This window comes from Theobroma cacao, chromosome 2 (assembly GCF_000208745.1).
Source record: "Theobroma cacao cultivar B97-61/B2 chromosome 2, Criollo_cocoa_genome_V2, whole genome shotgun sequence".
Classification (NCBI taxonomy): domain Eukaryota; kingdom Viridiplantae; phylum Streptophyta; class Magnoliopsida; order Malvales; family Malvaceae; genus Theobroma; species Theobroma cacao.
Window position 1 is genome coordinate 22,145,941 of NC_030851.1, and position 25,897 is coordinate 22,171,837.

General features: G+C 33.5%; 1 protein-coding gene across 1 annotated transcript; it reads right to left on the minus strand.

Annotated features, from left to right (window-relative positions):
* On the minus strand, nucleotides 242–23,521 carry LOC18609116 (isoleucine--tRNA ligase, chloroplastic/mitochondrial). Its single transcript, XM_018115959.1, has 22 exons — nucleotides 23,294–23,521; nucleotides 22,056–22,254; nucleotides 21,704–21,858; nucleotides 21,528–21,629; nucleotides 19,066–19,135; nucleotides 18,545–18,657; nucleotides 18,279–18,347; nucleotides 17,645–17,752; nucleotides 11,738–11,888; nucleotides 10,533–10,764; nucleotides 10,097–10,383; nucleotides 9,798–9,934; nucleotides 7,871–8,018; nucleotides 7,541–7,672; nucleotides 6,807–6,935; nucleotides 5,462–5,589; nucleotides 5,187–5,351; nucleotides 4,764–4,889; nucleotides 3,819–3,892; nucleotides 2,287–2,536; nucleotides 1,397–1,576; nucleotides 242–974 (listed from the first exon to the last, which is right to left on the minus strand). The coding sequence occupies exons 1-22, from the start codon at nucleotides 23,381–23,383 to the stop codon at nucleotides 738–740; spliced, it is 3,282 nt and encodes a 1,093-aa protein (XP_017971448.1). The 5' UTR covers nucleotides 23,384–23,521; the 3' UTR covers nucleotides 242–737.

Below are 25,897 nucleotides of genomic sequence, written 5' to 3' on the forward strand. Positions count from 1 at the left end.
AGAATTAAGTCATTCCAAATTAATTTTTCAAATCAATTCAGATTCATGTCATTGCAAATTTGAATCATTTTGAATGAGTCGTTGACTTTGTATGAGTCCAGATCAAGGTCCAAAGGATCAAATGAACTTTCCAAACCATACACCTGCCCATCAAAATAACAATACTTATAAATATTTATAATCAAAATATTATTTTTCAAAATTGAATGACCAAAACAAAAATCTAAAATTACTCTAAAAATAACAAACAATACTTATTATATTAGTTCAAATTAAAATTAATTGAAAGTTTAAAAGTATTATTTGAGTAACCAAAATTTAGCACAATTAGGCGCTAAAACTAATTACAAGCGAGTCTGTTTCCAGGATTAGGCACTTGTGTGTTGAGAAAATAAAATCACAGGCAAGTGGCAACTAGTAACCCTCGCCCAGGAAAGTGAACAAAAAATATGCTGAGTAGAATAATTTTCATATGTGCAGCTGAACACCTTGTGGGTGGTTTCTTTGTTTCTCTTCACCTTTAAATAATTCTGTATGGAGAAAATTTGATAACCTTATGCACTTCTGGGAAAAAATACTACTTACGATGGAAATCACTGATGCTGGCCGTAAGTGGACCTATAGAACCTTCAACATCAGAGCTCGGGCATGACATTGGCTAAGACTGTCAAAGCTCGAAAGGGACATTGGCCAACTTTTATTACTCATTTTTAGCAGGGTTTTATGGTTTTAGGTCGTCAGGTGACGGCTGCCATTTCAGGGGTTGGTTGAATGCCAACAACACTGAAACAGCGACCACAAAGTGTAGGGTGCTCCATAAACGAACCTACTTGAGTCGAGTAATTCCAACATCTCTCGCATTTGGAGCCTTCAGCCCTTGACACTCCGATCCAAACCTTGTCCTCCTGAACAAGATACTCTCCAGTATATGGAATATTTTGAAGTTCATTCCCTAAAGATGCAACTACCTCTACCTGTAAATTGCCATTCAAATAGAAAAAAAAAAACCAGTTAATAATGTAAGTGCTTTCTGCTTACAAAGAATTATATGCACAAATAAAGGAATTATGCATGGACCAACATGTCTAAGAGATGTAATCAATTGATTTGAGGTTTGATAGATAAAACAATACTGGAAATCTAGTGTACACAACTGGAAACTGTCCCCAACTTCATTCAACGAGCAGTTCAGGTCCAGCAAACATAAAACAACTAGCTGATAACCCTATATTCTAAAGATTTGCATAAAAAATATGCTCCTGATAAGATTTTGAAAATGAGGAACTAAAGTCTAAAACCAATAGGTGTCCTGCTTATGAACATATGCAAGTTATTAACTGTAGATCAGTTAACTGATCACCATTTTAAAGAGTATATGTAAAAGAAATTAAAATACCTGAGATGTTAAGAAAATACGGTGCAAGGTGTCTGCATCATTGTTTGCTGAACACATTTCAAGTAATGTAGATGCCAGGGTAGCATCAGATGTGTGTAGATAAACCTTTGCTTCCAGACTGGAACCAATCAACTTCCCAGTACGAGCAACCTCCAACACCTTGTTTACCTCAGTTCTCAGCTGGTATCATCATGAAAAACGTTAGCCCTTTCCCAATTTTCCTTGAAATTAGTTTCCACTAGTATACCTATAAAAAAGCATGTTTCTTGTTTCTTTTTTTATTTTTTTGACAAAAAGGGGCTATCTGATCAATCTCCATCCATTTCATGATAAATGCATGATGGTTTCTCTGAAATTGGCACAAAAGGAAAATAAAAACAAAACAAAAAGCACAGCAAAAGCAACACCCCAGAACACCACACACCAAAAGATTTGCAATGTGTCACAATTATCCATGGTCTTAAAAATTAAAAGTGGGATAAAAACTTATGAAAAGGACATCACCTTACTTATAAAATATATAACAGTTTGCAGTTTTTCTTGCAAAATGAATCCAAAATCAAATATCTTGTCACTTGATATTTGATTTTATTTTGCTAACAAAGATAAATTCATGATTCAGTGATTGCAATTTAATTAAAAATTTTAAAAAAAATTCTAGACAAAATTTCATGTCATGTACCATTTTGTTAGCAAGAATTCAGGAAAAATGTCTCGACTCTCCAAATTTTTTCTAAAACAATCCTCCACAAAATTGACATGGTCAAAACAAACAAGAAATGTAAATGCAGATCAGGGCACACAGACAAACTTTAACTTGAAGCCACTTCAGACCTTGTTTTGAACAAGACCCAACCCTACTCTCTTATAAGGATGAAAACAGTGATTACCTCAAGGACCTTTCCCCAGAAATCAATTTCTTCAGCTGGCAATGTGAGCCATTTCTCATTCAAGGCTGGCCATTTTGATTCAAAAACAAACTCAGCAATAGAACCATCTTTCAAGGTGTACTTAAAGGGAAGATTCTGCCATACATCCTCTGCCAAATGTGGCAGAATTGGAGCAATTACCCTTGCTAGGGAAAGGAGATGTGCAGCAAGAACAGTTTGGCAACTTCTCCTTGTAAAACTTGCTATACCCCTGAAAATTGTTAACTTAGTAAGATAAAAAGAGAAAGAGACATTCTTTGAAACTAGGGTAGCAATAAAAAATGTTGGTTACAGTTGAAACATCTAAGCAAAGACTTACAGATGATTTCAGGCCAGAAGGAAGAAACCAGTTGTTATCTAAATGCATTCATGCAGATGTTAAAAAAAGTTATATATGAACATGATATGTGAAGATTTTTCCAAGTATATAGATTAAAGACAATAAACCAGCATCTCTAAAGCTCAACACATTCATATTAAGGAAAACAGAATATAAATTGAGAAATGAAAATGGATCCAAGCTGCCTAAACAAGTGCTCAAATAATTACATGGGCACCAAGTTCAACACAGCAAAATAAATCAAAACTATATTTTCAAGTGATGAGAGTGAAACAATATAAACTCAGCATTCGAGGACCCAAATTTATTTTCCTGAAATAAATTAATGATCTTTTAGCAAATTCTAGGAGAAGAAATATTTCAATGTACATCTCTGCACTTTTGAGAGCATCTAAAAGATAAGCATCCTGGGCCATAACTGATACGAGCATTTTAGGTTTCAATTTGACCAATCGTAAAGCATACAGAACCTTTATCCTGCATCCACATGCTGTTTGATCAAGTTTATCTAAGCTAAATGAAAATATTTCCAACTAATTCGAAATATTTTATATTCATGCATGTGCACTAGGTGCACATTTACATAAACTCTTCTGTTATAACTTGCTCTAGCATAATGGTCATGGCTTGAATGGATTCAATTGATAAAATAAAAACACATTAATAGTAATACAACTTTTCTCCGTAGGTTAGATATTTTGAAGTAGTCTTATTAGTAGCCTAGATTGCGTAAGCAAGAAACAGTTTATCAGGGCTCTGAAAACTCTCGTTTAAACCATATAACTGCAGGAGCTAAATTACTGCTTAAACAAAACTGCATTAAACCCGTAGTGAATTGTTTCTGAATATGTAAAGCCAGTTCTATCTGTCAGACTTTGTATATACATATCTTCTTGTATGTAGAATCAAAGGAAACTCCAAAAACATATTCCTTAAATCAGGAAATTGTGAGCTAAGGTAATACCATGCGATGGTTTGTCAATCTAGACAAAAATCACGCAAGGCGCTTTTGATTGAACAAGTTGATGTCTTTAAGACAAAGACTTGCACTAAAATCAGTTAAATAAATAGGAAAGGTAGATCAAAACACCGAAATGACATAAAAGAAGATTGAAAGTTCTATCCACATATAAGAATTTAGGGAAAGAATTACCCAACATATAGTCGATCTTTAGCAACATCGAAGTAGAAATTTGATAAATCAACAATAACAAATCGTTGTATAATCTGAAACATGAGAAAAATTTTGTCCAATATTAGAAATAAGGCAAACTAAATGATACGCATTTAGCTAAATAGAAGTAAGAAGATAAAGCATAGCTAATGAGACAACTGTTAAGGGCTGTCAACACAAGCAAGAAAACTGTTATTATGCTAATGATTGCAACGCAGAAGCATTCTAGAATTTATCTAATTGTTTATCTTGATTTGTTTTTCTTTATGTTTAATGTTTTAACATAGTTATTGGTTAGTAATTATGTTCTTATATTATTATGTAGTCATGTAACTAGCATGTGATCTCTTAAAGACCTTGAGCTGCTAGGATTAGAAGTCATTTATGTGTATCCAAGAGATAGGATTATGAGCAGCTGTAACCTAGTATAAATAGTCTTTTTAGACATATTAGGTAGTGTATGATCTTGGAATATTTTCTGTTAGAGGATCTACAACCCTAAACCCTAGTTATCTTGTTCTAACTTGAATTTTACATCATCTAGCCTATTTTTCCGGTTTTCTTCCACTGGTTTAGTTTTCTTTTTAATGTTTCTACTTCTGCACTGCATCAGGTTGGAACTATATTGTCAATTCAAATTTTTACTCACTGTATTATCACATGGTCAACTATTAGGAGTCTTCATGAAGCTATTACTATTAAGAAGAAAAAAAAAATTATGAGGGGACGAAAGAACATAGAAGTTCTTCATTTAGTTATGATTATTTTCGACTTCTTCAATCCAATCAAGCATTTGAAGTAACCAACAATGTGTCACTGATTCCAGCTTTTAGGGAATAATTCAAATTCCAAAATCCAAGTGAGCGTGAAACTAAAGTTACATCATATCATCAATTCAATATAAAATTTTTGGAAAATATATACCTGGAATATTTTGAAAAACTGATAGTTTTCATAACCCTCCCTTATATTCTTGACAACATTTCCAAGCTGAAATAGTGCATGCTGATCAATCATGGGCAATTCATGGTATGAGACAGCACTTTCAACCTGCCAATGTAAATGGACCTAACTGTAAATAATCAAAAGAATGAAACTATAAAATGTAGCTAAACTATAAAATGCAGTACAAGCTTCTCAGTTCCTTTCTGAGTGTGTTTTTTTCTTTCTTTTCGTTTATTTGGTCTGTGTGTGTGTGTGTGTATGGTACAGAGGTCAGGTACTGAAGATCAAAAATCTAAGAGCAATTTAATCATCTAATCAGGAAATATAAGGGATGGAAAGCCAGATAACAAATAATGTCAGGAATGATTTGAAGCTCTGATTTTTGAAAGAACAAGAATATACTTTCCAGTCATGCAGATTCCCCAAGAGATATCTCAATGTTCCTCTCAGCTTCCTGTAAATGTCAGACATTTGACAGAGGATCTGGGGGCCAATCATCACATCACCAGTATAATCCACACTGGAAACCCAAAGTCTCAGAATATCAGCTCCGTAGCCAGGTGCATCCTACCAATATAAGATAAATATCATCAAGCAGATATATCAACTACTAAAGAAACAGAAAAGAGAAAAAAGAAGAATCAAAGGGGAGGGGGGGCTATCTGCCAAAAACTAACCTTATGGTTCTGCCCTCCCTCAATAACAGTACGAGGATCCGTAACATTCCCCAAAGATTTGCTCATCTTAAAGCCTTTCTCATCCAATACAAATCCATGTGTTATAACACTGGAATATGGAGCCCTTCCTGCATGGTTGAGAAGAAAGAATAACCATATTGGAGACATTCCTTGCTAAAGGAAATCTTCAAGAAATTGCAATACATTTGAAGGAAACTTATTCATACTTGCAATTAGCTATATCAGCAGGCTAGAAGCCAAAATGAAACTCCGCATAGTGTTGCAACAAGAGACATACTGGAAAACCACTAGACTGCAGTAATAGATTTTGTTCAACAAACTAGTTTAATCCTATATCCAGAACTTTGATAGAAACTAGCACAATCCATAGATCGTAAGGATAATTTAAATTATTGAGACCAGATGCAATTACAGTCATCGATGCAGGATAAAAAGAAGCTGCATGAAGGATTAAAGTAGTAGTATTATTACTTTAATATATTATGGGCTTACTCATAATTTTTTGTATTTAGGTATTTACGTTTGCTTATTTTCAGGTAAAAAGGCATTAAGGTTATATTCGTTATTTTCTGTTTACATTGGGGTTGAGGGTGTACTCTACAGGTACTTTATGTGATCTCAAAATTTAGTAGTATTGGAATGGATCTTTCCCTCCTTGTTCTATTTCTTTCCCTATTCCCTCTGCTTTCTCTCGAAAATATATTTTTCTCCCAGTTTCCCCTCCTTGCTCCGCAGGCATTATGTCCCATGTTAAGTGCTCTTTTTGAAACTTAATATGATAAGGAGATAATAATAGAATTCATGCTTGCTAATATTTGTCTGACAGTAATATTTTGATGCTTAGCTCAAAAAAGGGAAGAAAGAAAAAATTCCAAGAATTTGTTGGCAGTCATTCTGAAAAATGAAATAATATTGACTTCTGAAAATAGAAATAGATCAGGAGGCATGTAACCACAATGAGAATAATGCTAATATAGTTAAATTAAATATAGTTTTAGAACAGTAAACCATCCTTGTTTCTTCATCTTTACTAGCAAAATTCACAATTGTTAAACCTGTGGTATGACTACGGAAGCACTTGTCAATTCACTTTATGGCCGACTAAGAATGATTCCTTTCGCCAAAAGGATAAAAACTAGAATGGGTGACACAACAAGCCTAAAATTCTTCTCAAAAAGAGATAACATGACAAGGATAAAGCAGGATGTATACAATTATAACAATGGTAAGAACCAAAAAAACAATAAAACATGTGAAACAAAAGGTCAAGCATCTTAAAAACCTTTTGAGTACAGGGTTAACAATTTGTTTTCAACTCTGATACCTTTTGTAGCAATACTTGTTAACAAGGAACTTTGAAACCAACCGCGATGCTGATCTGTACCCTCAAGATACAAGTCTGCAGGAAAACTAAGGCTGCCTCTTTTTCCCAAGACAGCAGCCCAAGAGGAGCCTGGCATATATGGGAAACTAACAAACATCAGAATCCTAATAAAGCAATATTTCACAAAATTAACCATTTCTTAACTATAATAGCAAAATTCAAAGCTAAGAGCAGGAATAGAAAGCAGGCAAAATAGTTACATAGCAAGTAAGACTTCTTGTTATTAATAGTCTGACAATGCAAGTTTCTATAAAGTCATGCAGTTTAAAAGCAATACAATCCACTTCATATCATAAATCTAGTATGCTCCAGACAAAACTTTCTTCCATGTTGATCAGCAACATACTGGGATAGCTGTGCAGACTCTATGCCAATGGATTTCATACCAGCAGCCCAGAGGCACCCACAACCCCCCTTCCCATGCACACCCCAGAAGAGAATAGAAGGAAAATAAAAAAACCTTGATGCTTCACAAATAAGTCTGCTAATTGAACCAGTACCTGGAGAAAGTTTTAGCACGGTCATTACAATTTAATGATTATAGATATCATGGAATCAACCTTGTGATGGTGCTCAAGCAACACCAAGCAACTTCTAATTTATTAACCATTTTTGCGAAATCCATAGGATCTATGGAAGCAAAGCAATAGAAGGTCAACCCTAGATGAACAAACCTGAGTCGAACCAGACGTCCATAGTATCTGTCCCCTTTTCATACTCTGATGCTTTATTGCAATATTTGTCAGGCAGCAGGTCCTCCACTTTCATGTACCACCAAACATCACTTCCTTTTTGGGCTATAATGGCTGTCAAAACAAATGATCATAATATGGGAAAAATGTGGGACACTAATAAAAGTAAAAAAGAACCCAAACTTGAATACGTGTGCAGAAATGTGACTATGAATCCTTTAAAGATGAAATGAAAAGAACTTTCTTTTAGTTCAAATAATATCAAGTGTGAAAATTCTCGATGAGGGCAGAAAGATTTAGATGACATCTTACATTTGATATGATCAATAGTCTCTTTATTCATAAGAGGTTCCTTTGAAGTGACATGATAAAAGACAGGTATGGGAAGACCCCATGTCCTCTGCCGTGATATGCACCAATCAGAGCGGCTGGAAGTCATGGCAGAAATTCTATTTTCCGCCTAAACAGTCATTATCCAAACACAGAATTAGAGAACATGTAATAACTGATATAAAGATACCATAAAATTAATCTAGACATATAATAAGTAGAACTCAAAGCTCTAATGAGATATATTCTTAATAACCTTCCTAAAATATTCAATAGCTCTTACATATAAAATTTAATTTAAACTGCCAAAACTTCAAAGAAATAGCTCAACCTAACACTAAAACTAAAACTCCCAAAAGTCCCAAGTTTAGCACAAAAATGCTTATTAGAATTCAAAGAAATGATGCAGCTCAATATGATGATAATAGTAATATCATGATGATGATCATTTAATTACAATTTCCACACATGCATCAACTCACAAAAAATTTGTCACGTATCCATTTCTCATTCTTATTCAACAAAATAGGAATAGCCCGTCAATGGTTTCATTTTATTGTTTCCTTTTTCTTTTTGTTTTGAAATTATAATAATAATTAGCTGCTGAGTAAAATGGAAGATTTGTGTTCTTCAACCAAACAATCCCACATAGAACTTCAAAACATCAACAAATTCTAATGTTAAGATGATCAGGGTCAAGCACTATTAGTCTTTATGTACTCTATTGCTCTAATATAAACACAGGAGGCTCTCGATTTGAGTCTTAACAGTTCCCTATCTATCTTTTCTCATTACACATCTTCCAATCATAACATGACATTACTGCCTTCATGGTATCATAATTTTCAAACCCTAAACTCATAGTATCCTAAAACTTAACTGATGCCAAACAACACAACTAAGCATGTTTTCAGTTTCAGTTGAAACATGAACAAACATCAATCAATGCATCAGAAACTGCATCGATGTCAAACCCTTGGAACCCTGATATTGCCCTCATTGCACAGGTCCAACTTATACACTGGTTTTATTGTTCTTCGCGAAGTAAGTAACAAAAATGGAAAATGTAGATATCATTTACTCTTCCTATCATGCTTAATCCTTAAAGTTTTCTGCTTTACCAAATTAATGATTTAGAAAGTCAAATTATGTAAAAAGCTTCTACAAAATATGAAGTAAATGCCAATCCTATTACACAAGCAACACATCAATAATTTTCTTCTAAACCAGCAAAATAGTACTATGATGATGGCTCAATGTATGATGCATAAGGCAAATTACCAAAATGCTTAAATAGTTGCTATGACTTTCAACAGAAGGGGAAACCAGGGATGGGCACCTAAGGACAATCAAGTTGTAAGCAGGTAGCAGAACTGACAGACATCAAAAATAAATCCCTTTAATTTATCTCAACAATCAAACTGTTGACATATGGTCCAATGGTAAATGCATGTATTCCTTACTTCAGAAGTCGGGTACAAATCCCCATCCTTCACCCCCACCCTCCCCCCCAAAAAAAAGGAATAATAAGAATAAATAAATAAATAAACTGTTGGCACAATTATAATTCTAAATGGCAGCTTCAATAATTTATTGCCAGTCCTTTAATAGCTCTATATGATAGATAAGCCGCAAAGTAAAGATACTCCCCTGCACAGCTCTAAATGATTCTACAGGATCACCAAAGCCAAATGTTATAGCCATATAGCCATAAGTATGAAAGAACAAGGATTCAAATTTGACTTGCAAACGAACTACTAAAATTCTAAAATGAAATGGTGAGGACAAATTTGCATCTATTCATACAAATGTAACACTGAAAGAGAGCCAAGAGTACCATCCATAAAATATCAAAGCATAGCAATGCCAACAATTCAAGGCTTATTTCCAATGCAATTAGAACCAATACCTGCTCTGGAATCCATTTTACATGGCCAATTGCATCCATAGCAGCCTGACGGAACCCTTCCACTGATGCAAACCATTGTTCAGTTGCCCTAAATATTGTGGGCTTCTTTGAACGCCAATCATATGGATACTTGTGTTCTGCGTAAAAGAAAAGGGAGTGCAATATTTTGACATGGCTATGTATTATTTTTACAGTACCTCTTCATAACAATAGCAAGTGTCAACAATGGACCTTATAAATTAATCACAAAAAAAAAACATAATAATAGTAATAAGATGGGCTTTAAAGGAAAAACTTACCATATGATTCTTCCATTAAAATGGACATTTTTTCATCCAAGTATTTGACAACTGCAATATTACCATCTCCAAGAACCTCAAGCCCACTAAACTCCCCAGCTTCTTCAGTGAACTTCCCATCATCATCTACAGGAGAATATATAGGCAGTCCATATTTTAGCCCAATCACGTAATCCTCCTGACCATGACCTGGCGCTGTATGCACCAATCCAGTTCCTGAATCTGTTGTAATGTAATCTCCTCCAATGACAACAGGGCACTCCCTGTTGTTAATTGGATGAACATACCTGAAATCACAAGTAAGATCTATACTTCAGAAAATTTACTCTTTTGCTAATTCCCTAAATATGCATCATGTCATAATGCATTGAGTTGTTATTTAACTCAAAATGAGTTTCATTGTAAACAATAAATATATGCTTCCATTTAACTCAACCTCCAATTTTCAAGATCAGAACCCAAAAATATTTTTTTGATGATGAGCTTAATGCCCCATTTTGCTTCTAATGTTGGCACAAGATCATATGCTACAATAAAGAAAGGTTTCTTGGGTTCCTTCAGGACATTTCCAAGTCTTCTCTTTTTATTTCCAGCAGATATGGAGACATCTTCCAAGAATGATTTTGCTTCAACAACAGCATATTGAAGCTTGGCATTCACTGCAACAGCTGACAAAAAGTAGGAGAGATGTCACTATTTTCCAGATTGACATAGAAATACTTGTTACCAACCTAGATGGCCTAAATTGAACAGACAAGTTTAGTTCATCAATATTCAAACAACCAGTGTAGACTTCTACTAGACTAGCTGCTTATGCATCTTCCAAGTGAATGATGGTTTCCCTATAGTACCATTGACTTAACATAGTGAAATCCAAACCAAATAACATAATTTATTGGCAAAAGGATAATTTTACAAATCACACAATGACTTGTCCCACATTAAACTTAAAACAATAACCATGGACATTGCATGCAAGGTAAATCAAGTGATACCGAAGCCAGTTCTAATCATAAAATTAAAAAACAGAAAGAAAATGGATACACTTCATTAGGATGGCCTGTTTTTAATACCCTTATCACATATATGAGTATCATAATGTGCAATCAATATATATATATATATACATATATATATATATATATACATATATATATATATATATATATATATATATATATATACTCCTAGGTCTGAGGATCTCATTCTTAAAGGAGTTGCTCTTATTCCTATATTTTTTTGAGAATATTGGACTTCTGCCAAAGGAGGATGTTGAGATTCATTTTCTCCTTTATTTGTTAGCCATTTAACTATGCTTTTTGTAGTGTTTATTGATCCTAAGTAATATTCTTCAAACCATGTAAAGAATTTTATTAGAATCTCATGATTTTCCATGAAATTGTAATATTCTTGTAGGATTTGATCCTTTTCATTTTTATAAGTTTCTAAATAACTTTTTCTTTTTTGTTTATTTTTCTGAAAGTATATATATACAAGCACTTCTTAGTTGAATGTTCATATTAAGAAACCACTGCTCACTAGTCACCAGAATACAACGTATAACAACTTCAATACCTTTATATGATAATAATATGAGAAGTTAAAACAAAAGGAGGGGGGAAGGAAGCAAAGACGACTTACCAGCATTGGCTGGAATAGTCCAGGGAGTTGTGGTCCATATTGCTAAGCATAAATCTGGAAAGAATTCTTCGAATAAGCCATCTTTAGTTGAAGGTGAACTCACCATTCTAAAAAGGGCATATATGCTTCTTGAAACATGACCCTCCGGAAACTGCATGTGGAAATAAAATGAGAAAATCAGTAACATAGCAATCCTGGAACAAATGTAAGAAAACAAACAAAAAAGGTCGGCACCAAAAGAAACAAGGTCATTGTTATATGCAGAATTATGCATAAATAGCCCTCAAACTTTACACAAATGAGCAATTCAACCCTCCCACTTTTATCACATTCAACTAAGCATATAACTTCCATTCCAATGTAATTACAGTCTTTAACTCTTATGATGAGTGCAATACATCCTACTCAAAATAACAGAAGAATAACCCCTACTTTTTGGTTGTTTTTTTTTTTTATTTGGATAAATGACACTAACCATTATAATAATGCTTTTTTGGCACCCACATGGCAATTATATAGAGAGAAGATGAAAGCTGAAAATTAAATATCTTCTTTGACCTGTCAAAATCTTTTCTTTTTCTTTTCTTTTTTTTGTGCTCTTTTCCTTTTTTTTTTCTCATTTTTTGCCGAATTTGAGTTTCGACTTGCCTTATAATGATTGGTGTTGGATTCAGTCCATCCAACCTTACACAGCCAAATTTGGCCTGCTAGGGACTTCAATCCCAGCATCTTCTCCTTCAGCATTTTCATCCTTGTCAATTCTTAGAACAAGGGGTGGCTTCACATTAGTGCCGTTTTGCAAATAAATCCTCCTAAAAATCTCGTCATTTATGAGATCTAAACCAAAGTTAAGAGATCCTTTAACCTTGATACAATACTAGCTTTAAGTAAGACACCATAAGGGCTTGATCTAGGCCCTGATACAGTCCTGGATTGGCCAAATGCCAAATTGTGTAAGCCATACAACTTCCAGGTACGATTGATACTCATTGAGAGCTCAGAAATTACAAATGGTGGGGGTAGAACTAAGCTTATTGAAATTGAAGAGAAAAGTTGCTGGTAAATTTTGTTGACAACCATGGAGATTACACCAGTATTTTCTCGGTGGAAACCCCAAAAATGATGGGGCTTATATTGGTACCTTTATGGAAGCTTGATGGTGAACTTGCATAGGAAACTGATTGAATTCATAACCAAAAGATTGAGAAAGAATCTTACAAAGATGAAACGATATACAGGTAATAGAACTGAAACACATCAGAGTCAAATCTGACCAAGCCCCTATTATATCAAGGTTACCATATACATCAAACACTAGGGTTTGCAGAACAAGTATGTGAACAAGGTAAGGCATTTGGTTGGATGGGTACAACCAGTAGCCTTCTTCAAATCACTAATTCAACAGTAGTAGGATTGAATGTTTTGTTTAGGACATTTTATAAATATGTATGTAATAATATGTAATTTTATATGAATAAAACCTAATATTAACAAATCAGTACTTAAAGAAAACCATAAAATTTAAAGCTCCATTTTCTAACCATGAAAATGACTTAAAATGGTCTTCTCTGAAAATAATATATGTTCTAATGTATGGCTGATTTTATCAAAAAAGTTTTGGTGTTTGGAAAGGAAAGGCTTCCATTTTTTTCTCTTCTTTTCGAAGGAAAACGAAAGAGAGAGCAACACCCATTTTCCTCACCTAGGCGCTAAGGCGCAAAGTGAATAAAGCAAAGCATCTTGCACATATCTAAGTGTGGAACCTTTATCAGGTGCATGCCTTTTGTGCTTCAGCACACTTTTTGCAAGGTGAAAGGTGTGGAAAAAGTGCCCTTAAGTGTCTTTTGGTTCCTTTAGTTTTTAATTTCTTTTGTCAGCTATAATTAATAGTCAAAAAAGGACAGCTTTCAGCTCTATTTATCGGAATAAAAGATTAAATAATATAATTGATGCACAAGTTTGTTGAATATGGAAGTGAAAGAAACATGAAAGTTGATTTGATGACATTAGTTATGATAAATCTTGATCTTTGGAACACAGTAGGCAATGTAACGGAGTAAACTCTTTAATGTTAATTAACAAAATCATATATTGAAGCTTATTAGACATAATACATACAATTTTCTTTGTCAGGTATATATTAATTATATTTAGAAATTAGCACCTTACTTTACTCAGGCAAGCACTTTTTGGAGCCTTGCCCCTTAGGTGATCTAAAGTGCACATTGTGCTTTTGACGATACTGAGCTAACAATGCAAAGAAAGGAAGAAAAATAAAAGAGGAATGAAAACAAAATGAAAGAGAGAATAGAAAAAAAATTAATATATGTTATTTGCAAAAATATTTAGTTCTATTTACTATTTGTAACCTAGTGATTTTCCAGCTAAGCAAGTTTGAACAAAATATTCCATATTCCAAAATGTAATACATTTAATTGTGGAATTTGGAGTATGTAGCCATGAAAGGACTGAGCAAATTTCAGTGTGGTTTGCTTTTAAGAAAAACCTAAACCAACAGGAAGTTCCGTTTCTAATTTTTTGGGACCAAAACCAATTGAAATTACAGAAACCAAACCAAATGAAAATAATTGGACCTTCTTAACAAGCCCCAAAAAGTTTAACAGAATTTCAGCATTTAAATCAATTAAAATAATCCACATTGACTCAAAACTTTTTTACTTGAACTCAATACTAACATCCATAATTATCCCACTCAAATACAACTTAACTAGTAAATTTCCCAATGGTATGTGCTGGGTGCAAAATTATTATAATCTTTTTTATGCTTGGTATTATTTATTTGGATATATAAATTGAGAAAATTTATTTAACTTCTTTATTTATACTCGATATTATTTATTTGGATATTTAAATTGAGAATTAGGTTTTCTTATACATATGAAATAGAGAAATAGGTTACTAATCACAATTTTACTGTTTGTTCACCAACACTTTCTCTCTACTCAACCCTTCTCTTTCCTCACTCTTCCCTCTCCTCCCATCAAAATCACACTCCTTTCTCTCTTTGACAGCCTGACTCCTCTATAGAACCCAAAATCACAGAGCTAATTTCTCCCCAATAACTTCAAAATTCTCAGGTTCATCCTCTACACTTTCAAACACACAATAAATCTACTATGTTCATCAATTAAAATGAAATAATTCAGTAGGAAATTGCTAGTGATTTTGGTTGAATTATATGGCTATGCATGGGTTGCATGTATGTTAAGATGTTAGACACTTCCAAATTATGGCAAAGGATAGCGACCACAGTGACAGAGGAGCAATGATCTGAAATGATGGCACATTATAATTCTCATCTGCACTGAAGCTTTTTACTCCTCTGAATTCTATGTATCTCAAAAGCTTGAAAGACTTTCTATAGAGAGAGTGTAAGGTAGGGGATGGAAGTAGAATGGAGCTATAGCGTACCTCTAAGATGCATAGGCACAACCTATGACCCTCCAAAACGCCAAAATCCCCCAAACTCCAGCCTTCTGCCCTCACATTTTTTCTCTTCTCAAAAATCTGCCATCCCATCATTTCCTTCCTAAATTCAGGTTACAAAGCTTCTAAAATCACTTGAAAATATTTCCCTAGCAAGCAATGTCAGCCACTATTTTGTTGTGAACAACAAAAAGGAAAAGTAGAGGAAAAGGACAATGAATGTGAAGCCAAATTTGATACAATGATCAAGACACCAGCCAAAGACGAAAGAGGAGCATTGAAACATCCGATTCACATCAGTTAGTATTCATTAATGCACACTGGTGGCCTATGTTACACGGACTCAGCATTGAATTCCGCTGTGGAATTACGTCTAAAATGGCTATGGATATACAAACTCAATTCTTTCATGTAAGCAAAATTAAACTCCAGAAAAAAGTAAGTGAACACAAAGACGACAACCAGAGATTGCTGGGTTATGGGAAAAACAACAAAGCGGAAAAACCCAATCCACATATCCAAAAAGAAAAAAAGATGATAGCCAAATAGCATTGAGAAAGAGAACATGAGAGGAAGTATAAGAGGAGCATTTTGGGAAGATAGAGAGCAAGGAGAGAAGATCAAGAAAACTAGGAAAAAAGAAAAAGAGGAAAAATAATAAGGAAATGAAATTACAGAGAAGAGAAGGAACTATATGAGACAAGAAGAAGATTCTTGATGGACATAAGACAGATCAGAGCTCACGGTTGGCTTTTGCATTTTCATTAGCCTTTCTCCATGTGAAAAAAAGAAACACACACAAACACACATAAAATTTAAGCCCATATAGCATTGTTATCATATCAGCATAAATCCATTTAAAAAATGAAAGAAAAGAAGAGTTTGAGCTTAAGATTGGTTTTGGGTCAGTGATAGGCCGAAATTGTTTACTTTTCTTATACTAGGCCCCTATAAACACATTGAAGGTTTTGTTTGAGTCAAATTCATTTTTTAAATTTTATAACTTGTACAAGTATGTATTCTATTCCCCTGCAAATTTTAAAAAGATCCCCCTCTCCATATCCAATGCACATTTTAGCTCAATCCACAAGTCCAGATATATCAGCAAAACACAAACCTGGTACATTGGGGACACATACCCATATCAAATACCATATCCAAGTCTATAAATATGGTGGAGACTAGCAAAGGAGAGCCTAACAGCTTCATGTAGTTATAAATTCTCAATAAATCAATCCATACCAAGGCATTCAAAACATAGTAAATACTAGTAAAAAAACTTCTATAAAACAAAAATACAGATAAATGTGTAAATGAAGCTAGTGAAACTCAAGGGTGATTTCATGCATTATGCCAAAGAAAAACAACAAGAAGAAGAGCTTAGTTAAAGCTGACCTAATTACACATGATACCAAACTATAAAAATATACACACTGTAGTACCCAAACTAAAAAATGTACATATAAATGTGTAAATGAAGCTAGTGAAACTCAAGGGTGATTTCATGCATTATGCCAAAGAAAAACAACAAGAAGAAGAGCTTAGTTAAAGCTGACCTAATTACACATATGATACCAAACTATAAAAATATACACATTGTAGTACCCAAACTAAAAAATGTACAATTGACTACCTGAATTTATAAAATGTGCATCAAGTTAGTCCAACTATAATCCAATCCACTTAAATGACATCAAAATCAGTTTTCAACATCCCATAATTGCTCGTCAATGCAACTGAAACTTGAGAAAAGCTTCTGGAAACTCAAAAGCAGTTTTGATAAATCAATAATCAGTCTTCAAGCTCATTCTGTAGTTGTAAATAATGAGTTTATAAACCCAATTATTGATATACCAAAACTGATTTTGAGTTTCCAGCAGCTTTCCTTAAGTTTCTGCTGCCTCAAAAACAGATTTTGATGCCACGTAAGCCGGTTGGAGTAACGGAGTTTATTGTTAAGCAAACTTGATACATATTTTAAAAATTTTGGGGGTCAATGACACATTTTTAAGTTTGGGCATCAAACTCTACATTTTAATATAGTTCAGATACCATATGTGTATTAATCTAGAGTGAAGCACAATCAAAGCCAGAAGCATGCATTGTACACTACAATTGGTGCATCATAGTCTGAAATGGAGAATGCGAAACCACATCGATGTTAGTTATATTGTCAAAAGTAGAAGGGTAATTTAAAACGAAACAAGGAGAATTACAGTGCATTGGACATATTTAAGTAGAGGTGACTACAGTCTTAACTATAATCAATCTCTTTGTATGCTAATCAGCAAAAAACATAAACGTAAAACCAAATTACACAGTTCAACTAATTTCCTTTATTCTTTTTGTTATCATGTTTTTTCCTCTCTGTTTTTTTTTTTTTTTTTTGGTGGGGGGAACAAGGAAAGGAAATGCATAAATTTTACAGCAATAAGATAAACCGTAGAAGTATATTTCTACCTCCAATTCAGCCTCTGCAAGTGCCGTACGCGTTGATGGACTCCAGTGAACTGGTTTCCTGCCCCTATATATATACCCTTTAAGTGCCATCTCACCAAACACTTCAATCTGGCAAGATGTAAATGCACAAAAAAATTTACTTATCAAAAATAAATATACCACTTCTCATTACAGAGTCTATCAAAAAAGTGTACCAAAGGACATCTCGTCATGGCATGTCCTAGAATCAGGTTTTGAATGTCTCAGTTTTCTCATCCTAGGTCAGCAAAACAGAAGTAGGACAAAAGGTGAAGGTGTATAGGAAGAAGATAAACGGTGGTCACCTCATATGTTGGAAAGAAATCATAGGAAGGGAAGAATTTTAGAATTATGGATTTCATTTACAATTCACAACAACTTCTTGTTTGTCTCCTTGACCCACTTTTCAGTGTTTCTTCCCTTCTTAGAAAAACATGAAAAGAAAAAGAAAATTTCTAACCTCTTCCCTAGTTTTGACTAAATTTCTAAGGTACCATAGCTAGCCAACAAGTGTCCCACACCTGTTGCTATATAAAATGGAAAATCTGCATGTTTGAATTTATATTCTAACTTAAACATCTGATGAAGTAAAACAAAGAAAGACTCTACCAGATACCTGGGCAGCTTCATACTCTGGATCTAGTGTTAGATAAGGATTATTCCAATCTGCCCACACTCCAAAGCGCTGCAAAATTTAAAACTCAAACCACTCAATTGCAAATTTTAGTCATCTATTACTAACACTGTTAACAAGAAAACCATATAAACCTATCATAAATATCAATATTAGCTATGAGAGCTCATTAATGTCATATTCCATGAAAAGATTAGTGATTCTTTGGTAAACTTAATCAACTAAGACTAGGTAAACCAGGTAAACACCTGAAATGATGACATCTGAGTTTTGACAGTTGCTTTGGCAAATTTGGCAGCCTTTGCTCTTAACTTTAGCGGGGCCAGATCCTTTCTGGCATCTTGATCCAATGATTGAAGAACTGTTAGAATTCAAAGTGACAGTCAAATTAGAATTCCAACTGGGAAGATTTTCTAACTTTCCTCACAAGTCCAGTATGAATGACCCTGCTATCAAGATGTCACAAATTGCAAAATATTCTCTCATCGGTCTAGACTGAAAACATGATGGGGGAAAAGAACGCCATCATGGTTAATACATCTATTATTGAAAAATAAAATACAATATCAGCTATAATTATTGAGCAAAAAAAAATATCAGCTACAATGATGCATAGGTTTATCATCAACACCAATTCCAAAATTTATACAACTGCTTTTCTCAAATTCACATATCTCAAGGGCACTTTTTGCAATAGAATCCAAAAAAGGATCGCTTAATGACATTTGACATCTTAATTTACAGAACCAGCAATCTGAGTGATACTTGCCTTTCAACTCGATTGGCAGGCCATGACAATCCCAACCAGGCACAAAATGAACTTTATAATTTTGAAGAAGCTGTCCAAATAAAAAAAAAAAGTAGAAATGGATGAAGACCATTTGATTTGGATATTAAAAAGAGCAGAAAAAAAGAACTAGAAAAGAAAATATAAGAGGAAAAATATCAAAAATAAATTGCAGCAAAATGTTAATCAAATGACTGCATGCAGCATAAACTGTGTTTATTATCTGATAGCCATCAGTTTAGGCCAGCACTTATCAAAATGAAAGCAACACTAAGTTGGTGAGAGAGACATTGCTATATAGGAACTTAAAAGGTTTATTAACGCAAGAACGAAAGTCAGACTATCAAGCCCCATAAATAAAGCCATGTTAAAATCACCAGATCTAGATGAAAGACAAATTAATGTAGAACAGGCAGAGATTTGAAGCAAAAGTATTCTCTAACAATAAATAAGTTTCCGTGCTCTAAGGAAAAGTGTCCTTCGTGATTATTCCTAGAGCAACTTATCAGCATCAATTGAGTTTGAGTTTACAGATCCTCATTTTTTCCATAATTTTCTTGGACCAAGATGAATTATGGTCCATTGGTCTTTTCTTGGTTCCAGTTAAGCTATCAGAGCTATTATATGACTTTTAGTTCATTCAAATGTCTTGTTCCTAAAGTTAATAGTTTGAGTATGGAGATTGAGATCTTGAAAAATTACGGTTAACAGACTGATTAGTTCTCTCTTTCTTCTTTCTTGCTCTTCTGATTTCCGGCATCTCACAGCAGAGAAAAGCACCAATAAACATGCACAATTTTATTCTAATTTTTCCGTGTTCAAAATTTAGAACTCCACTCACCAATTCCAGCATTTCTTTTGCAGTTATGTCCCAATCAACTCAAACCCTATTTAATTTATTAGCCATAAACCCATTGAGTACGACCCTAAACATAACCCACCACAGACCTAAGTAGGCAAATCACCCGGCCCAATGTCACCATTATGATGTTTAAAAAGGCAGTTTTGACCTTTATTAGGGCATTAGTATCATACATGACAAATCTTGGGCATAAAACTTGGGGCTTATTCATATAAAAAAGGTTCAGGTGTTTTTCCAGAAATTCTTTCTTGAAAAAGAAAACAATTAGAAAAATATGTTTTAAGAGGAAATTTTTACTTCCATTTTCAGGAGAACACGTTTTTCAATTCTAAAAACTTGAAGTTTTGTTCTTTCTTTTCAATATTTCCAGAAATATGAAAAATATGGTTTTCTATATTTAGGAAACAAGGCTTTCCAGTCTTCTTTAAGAAAAGAAGATATGAAGTCCCCCACCCCACTTCCCCCCTTGCTGAAAAACAGAACCTCTGCTGAGCATAAAGTACTATTTTTAGTTTCCATAAAATTGAACTTTTGTTTGCACAACTAAACAAAATTTCTATGAAACATCTGGAAAACAACATTAGGAAATGAAGACAAAAAATTAAAAGGCAAATAAAAAACATTTAGAAAACTGAACAAAGCCATAATTTTTTTTTTTCTTTCACACATGGGCATGGAGCATGTGAAGCAGAATGGAAGGAAGCTAATTGAAGGATTAAACTACTTAATCTTATTGTTTCTTTGTTGTATTTTATGGGCCCAATTTTAATTGATTTAAGATTCTTAAATTATTCGGGATAATTTATATTAATTAGAATAATTGGTTTTTCCTTATCCAATTAGTTTTTTTTTTTTTTAAGTTAAAGTTGTTAGATTCCTATTTAGAGTCTAATCTATTTTACTAAATCTTACTTATAATAGACGTTCTAGTTCTTACAGAAGTAAGGTTGGTAGGCGCCTATATTAGCAATGTACTCCTTCTAATGGGATAGAGAATACTATGAAAGTTTTTCAGCATTATTGCTATCGTGATTGTGTGATGCAATCAACCTTAGGTGTAACTCCTAAGGAACCACTAGGTCTAAAGCTTAGGTTATCTTTCTTCTTAATTGTACAATGCAATCAAGGAACCCTAGGTGTAAGCTTAGGGATCGTTTCTTTTCTTCTCGTATTTATTAATTTTTTGCTCTCAAGAATTTCATATTACAAAAACAACAATAAACCCAAGCCATTCCATGTCTTACATCAGCATGCAGCTAGTGCCAGATAGAGCCAACATGTGTTCAATATTCTCATTCAAAACCCTAACATATTGAAATAAGATATCCTATGAGCTAAGTGTTTATTCCCATGAAACAGAATATAAGTCTAAATTATGGGTAACAAATTAGTTCTCCAATGTAAAGAAGCAAGAATACCTACCTTGGAACGATTAATTATATCCTTCAATATCTTATTTAATCATGATCCATGTGCAGATCACCATCGGCACACAAAGGACAGTCATGAAGCACAAAATTTATAAATCTAAATTCATGGATAGCAAATTAGATCTCCAAGGTAAAGAAGCAAGAATACCTACCTTGTAACGATTAATTATATCCTTCAATATCTTATTTAATGCATGACCCATGTGTAGATCACCATTGGCGTATGGAGGACCATCATGAAGCACAAAATTTCCCTGTAAAAGTAACCAAAAGTAAGCTAACAATTCTATATGGATAAAACAACGAAACAAGGGAATAGTAAACCCACCCCATCATTCTTTTCAACAACCCTCTTGAACACTTGATGGTCATCCCACAGTTTTTGAATTTCAGGTTCCCTCGCCAAAGCATTAGCTCTCATGCCAAATGTCGTCTTTGGCAAATCAACGGTGTGCTTGTATCTTCCTTCTTCTTCCTTTTGACCTAGATACAAGCAAGCGACATATTAAAATCCTAAAATGTGGGAAAAACTGTGTGATTGCACATGCACATTCGTGTGTGTTCCAGTGTTGCAAGGGGGAGAGGAAAGGAAAGGGGCCTGTGAACAAAAAGCTTAATAGCCAAAGTCTGATTAACTCATAAAACTCTCCCAGTAAAGAAAATAGTATGATCACCCTGACCTTGAGATGCTTTCTTTGCAGCCATAACAGGTCCTCTAGATCTTCTCTTTGAAGAAGAACAAAACTCTTCACCAGAATAAATAGAATAGTGTGCAATATTTAAGAAAGAGAAAACTTTAACTGAAGAGCTTCCTCTGAAATAAAGTAAGTTAACAGAAGTGTTTATCCTAAGAGTTGAACAAGTTCTTCGCGACAACACCTGTATGTGGATACCATAATATTATCAGTTAAAATTTTATGTTTATTAGCATTTTTTCTGATGAATCTAAACAAGACCCAAAGGTGTTCAAGCAATCAACAATAGCTGTATGACCTAGTATTATGTCATTTCAAATTTTTGGAAAAAGGAAAAAGCATGAAGCAATACCAAGCATCTTATGAGGAACTGGCAGTGGCAAACGCGTGAAATGCAATTTTGCTAAAAACAATTATGGGGAAATTTTAGTCAAGAAACATAGCGCATTCTCCTCTTTGATCACTTTGCAATCAAATCAAACAATTGGCATAAGGTAGCAACAGAAAGTTAAATTAATTAACAAGAATTGGTCATTCTATAGCAAAGAAGTTGTAATTTTAGACATAATTAGCCATGAATTGGTCACACTATTAATGCTCAACATTATTTTGGTGTGAAAAAATATTTGATTGGGGAGCTGCAAGCAAGTTCAAAAGAAAAATACTTTGTTGCGGACCTGATATTCTGAGCAGTATCCTTGAACATAATTTATATTGTAAACACAATTTTAACGGGTTTTTTTTTTTATTTGGTGCAGGAAAACCAACTTAAAAAACTTATCGGTAACAACCCAAATTTGAACAAAAAGAGGACCAAAATCCAAGAAAGAATGAAAAACCCATGAATTGGTAACTGAATGCTGCAAAAAACAAGCAAAGAGATGAGAAATTTGAGCTTAAGAGACACAATAAACTCATATTGGAGAATACAAAAGGGATGGTAAACCAAAACCAGGAACCTCATCAACAACTAACATCAAAAGAAAGCTTTTCCTTTCTTGATAATGACGATGATAAGAATTCACATTCAAACAAAACTGTTTTTGGGTACTAAAGATTGAGAATTCTGCTAATGAAGCAACATTATATGGTAAAGGGAAGAGCGAGGCTGCATTTGTATGCTTCGTTCTATCCCAAATGACCAAAAAGAACCATTTGCCATCTCAATGGCACTACATCAAACACTTTGTCTGCCACAAAAAATAAAGGAAGGAGAGACTTACTCTGCAAGGAGAAGATTGCATCATGGCAATTGTGGCTTCCCTAGGAGTGAAGGCAGAGGAATTTGCGGCTACTGATTTGAAGAAAGACATTCTTGTCAACTGTTTAAATTTGCTTTGTTTTTGAGCTTTCAGCTAGGCAGACTCTACATAGCATTGCCGGAGGAACAAAATATAGACATAAATTGAAGTTGAGTGGATAATTGCTGCAAAACCACAGCTTCAGATTTTATGTTTTACACCCCATTCTCTTTCTGCTACTACAAATGGGCCCGCCGGATGCCGTGTTTTGTTTTTTTTTATAGTTTTCCCTATTTATGAATTTTGAACTTATAAATATATCATTAATTTGTCTTTTACAAGTCAATAAAAATATAACATTTTTAATTTTATAATAATTTTATTTTAGCGTTTAAATTGCATTTTAATCACCTTAAATATCTCTCAAATTAATTTTAAATAAAATTACTATTATAATTTCACTTAATGCTTTTTCCTTCATTTTTCCTTTCTTTTTCTTTTTGCACTAATTTTCCTTTGTTTTTTTCCTACTTTTTAATATTTTTATTGCTAACTTATATAGAAAATCACATTGCCATTGAAAGAGTTGTTTAAATGTAATATATCATATCACTTTTTACTCGTTTGCCTTTCAAAATTTGGCATAATATCCAAAAAGAGTGCTTAATTTATTTAAGAAAATTCAAATAAGTTCTTATACTTTTATTGCATTCAATCAAGCCCTCAGATTTTTATTTAAAGTTAAATAAGTCATTACACTTTTATTTTGAGTCAAATAAACTTTATAACTAATGATTGATGTTAATTTTATTCTTGTTTTGAAATGACAAAATTGATTGAACTTAATGACTTTGAAAATGAATGACATATATTTTTAAATATAAAAATCCTCAACAGAGTGTTATGGCTTAACTTAGAAGAAAAACATATTGAAATGCTTTCAAGGTTTGAATATGATTAACATACTTTTAAACTTAAGGAAATATTTCTTAATCTTCTCAAAGTTCTCTTGGTTTTCAAAACTCAAAATGCCAACCTGAGAATCAAGGAATCAAAAGAAATGACTTGATCCTTAAATGCAAAGAAAGCAAAATCTATCTCTTTAATTACAAGAAGAATTGATTCTGTAGAAAGATAAGTCGATTCTCAAACAATAATCAATAGTGAAAAATCGATTCTGAGAAAAGTAAAAGTCGATTCTTAGAAGATAAAAGCTTCAAGATTTGTGAAGAATCAACACCTCAGAAGTAAAGAATCGGTTCTTGAGAGATAGAAGGCAAAAATGCAAAGAAAAAAGAATCGATTCTACATGAAAAAGATGTCGGTCCTTGAAGCACCAAAAGTACAATTCAAAAACTTGGTGACCAAGGAAGAAATGGGACTAATGGACAAAAGAAGAGTAGCAAAAATCAAGATCAAATCCAAATATCAATGCCAGACCACAGTGAAGAACTAACACCTTGAGGCAAAAGAATCTATTCTCTAAAAGTGTAAAGGTGTCACCTTTGAACCCAATTGTAAAAAAACCAACACCTCATAATAGAAGCACCAATTCTGCAGAGATAGAAAACTATAGACTTTACGTAAAATCGACGACTCAACAACAAAGAATCGATTCTACATATACAACATATTTGTATAAGCTGATTGAAACGTACGAAAAAGGATTCAAATTTCATTCCACTAGGCAAGAAATCACCAAGGTTATATATATACTTATCTTGAGAACATTAAAGTAGACCTCTAAAGTGATTTTGAAAGATTTTGAATCATCTTTGAAGAAAAAAAAAGAGCGAAAAAACCAGAGAAAAACTGTGAGTAGCAAGTTTTCATCTTTGAGCAAGACCAAAGCTAAAAATATTACATCTTTATCCTTCAGTTAACTCTCTTTGAGCTTGAAACTTACTTAATCATCCATTTTCTATGAGAAAGCTCTCACCTTTATGATTCTAAACTTCTTTGTCAACCTTTCTAGATGTTTTAAGTTAGTGATTCTTTAAAATCCACTATTGTGTTGGTTATACATCTACGCAAAAGATAGAGGGGTTTTGCTTAATCATTTAAAAGGCTTCATATTGTGTAAAGGTTGTGTTTTAACCTAAAAAGGCAATGTCTTGGTAGAAATTACGCCTAATCTTAGCAAAAGGCAAGAGGTTACACTTGATCTTATGAAAAGGCACGTTCAAAAGGTTACACGTGATCTTATTGAAAAAGCAAGCTGATAGTGAATTCAAACTCCTTGTGCTATCAAGGGGGAGGCCATGGACATTGAAAAGTCAACCCTCTATAAAAATCTTGCTGAGTTTTCTTTTCATTTCTCTTCATTACTCATGGCTTTCATATCTGTTTTGTTGATTCATTTCCTTATACATATCTATGTTATTTTCAAAGCTGTTTAAAAAGGGAGAATTTTTATTAAACTATTAATTCACCCTCACTTGGTATTCATACTTTAAGCTTATCTTTCTAACAATTAGTATCAGAGCAAGTTCTCAAGTTTTGCAAGTTTAACCACCTTTAAAAGATCTTGAACAAAAAGTTAAAAGTAATAGCCATGGCATCATCATCATCGACTTCATTAAAGAA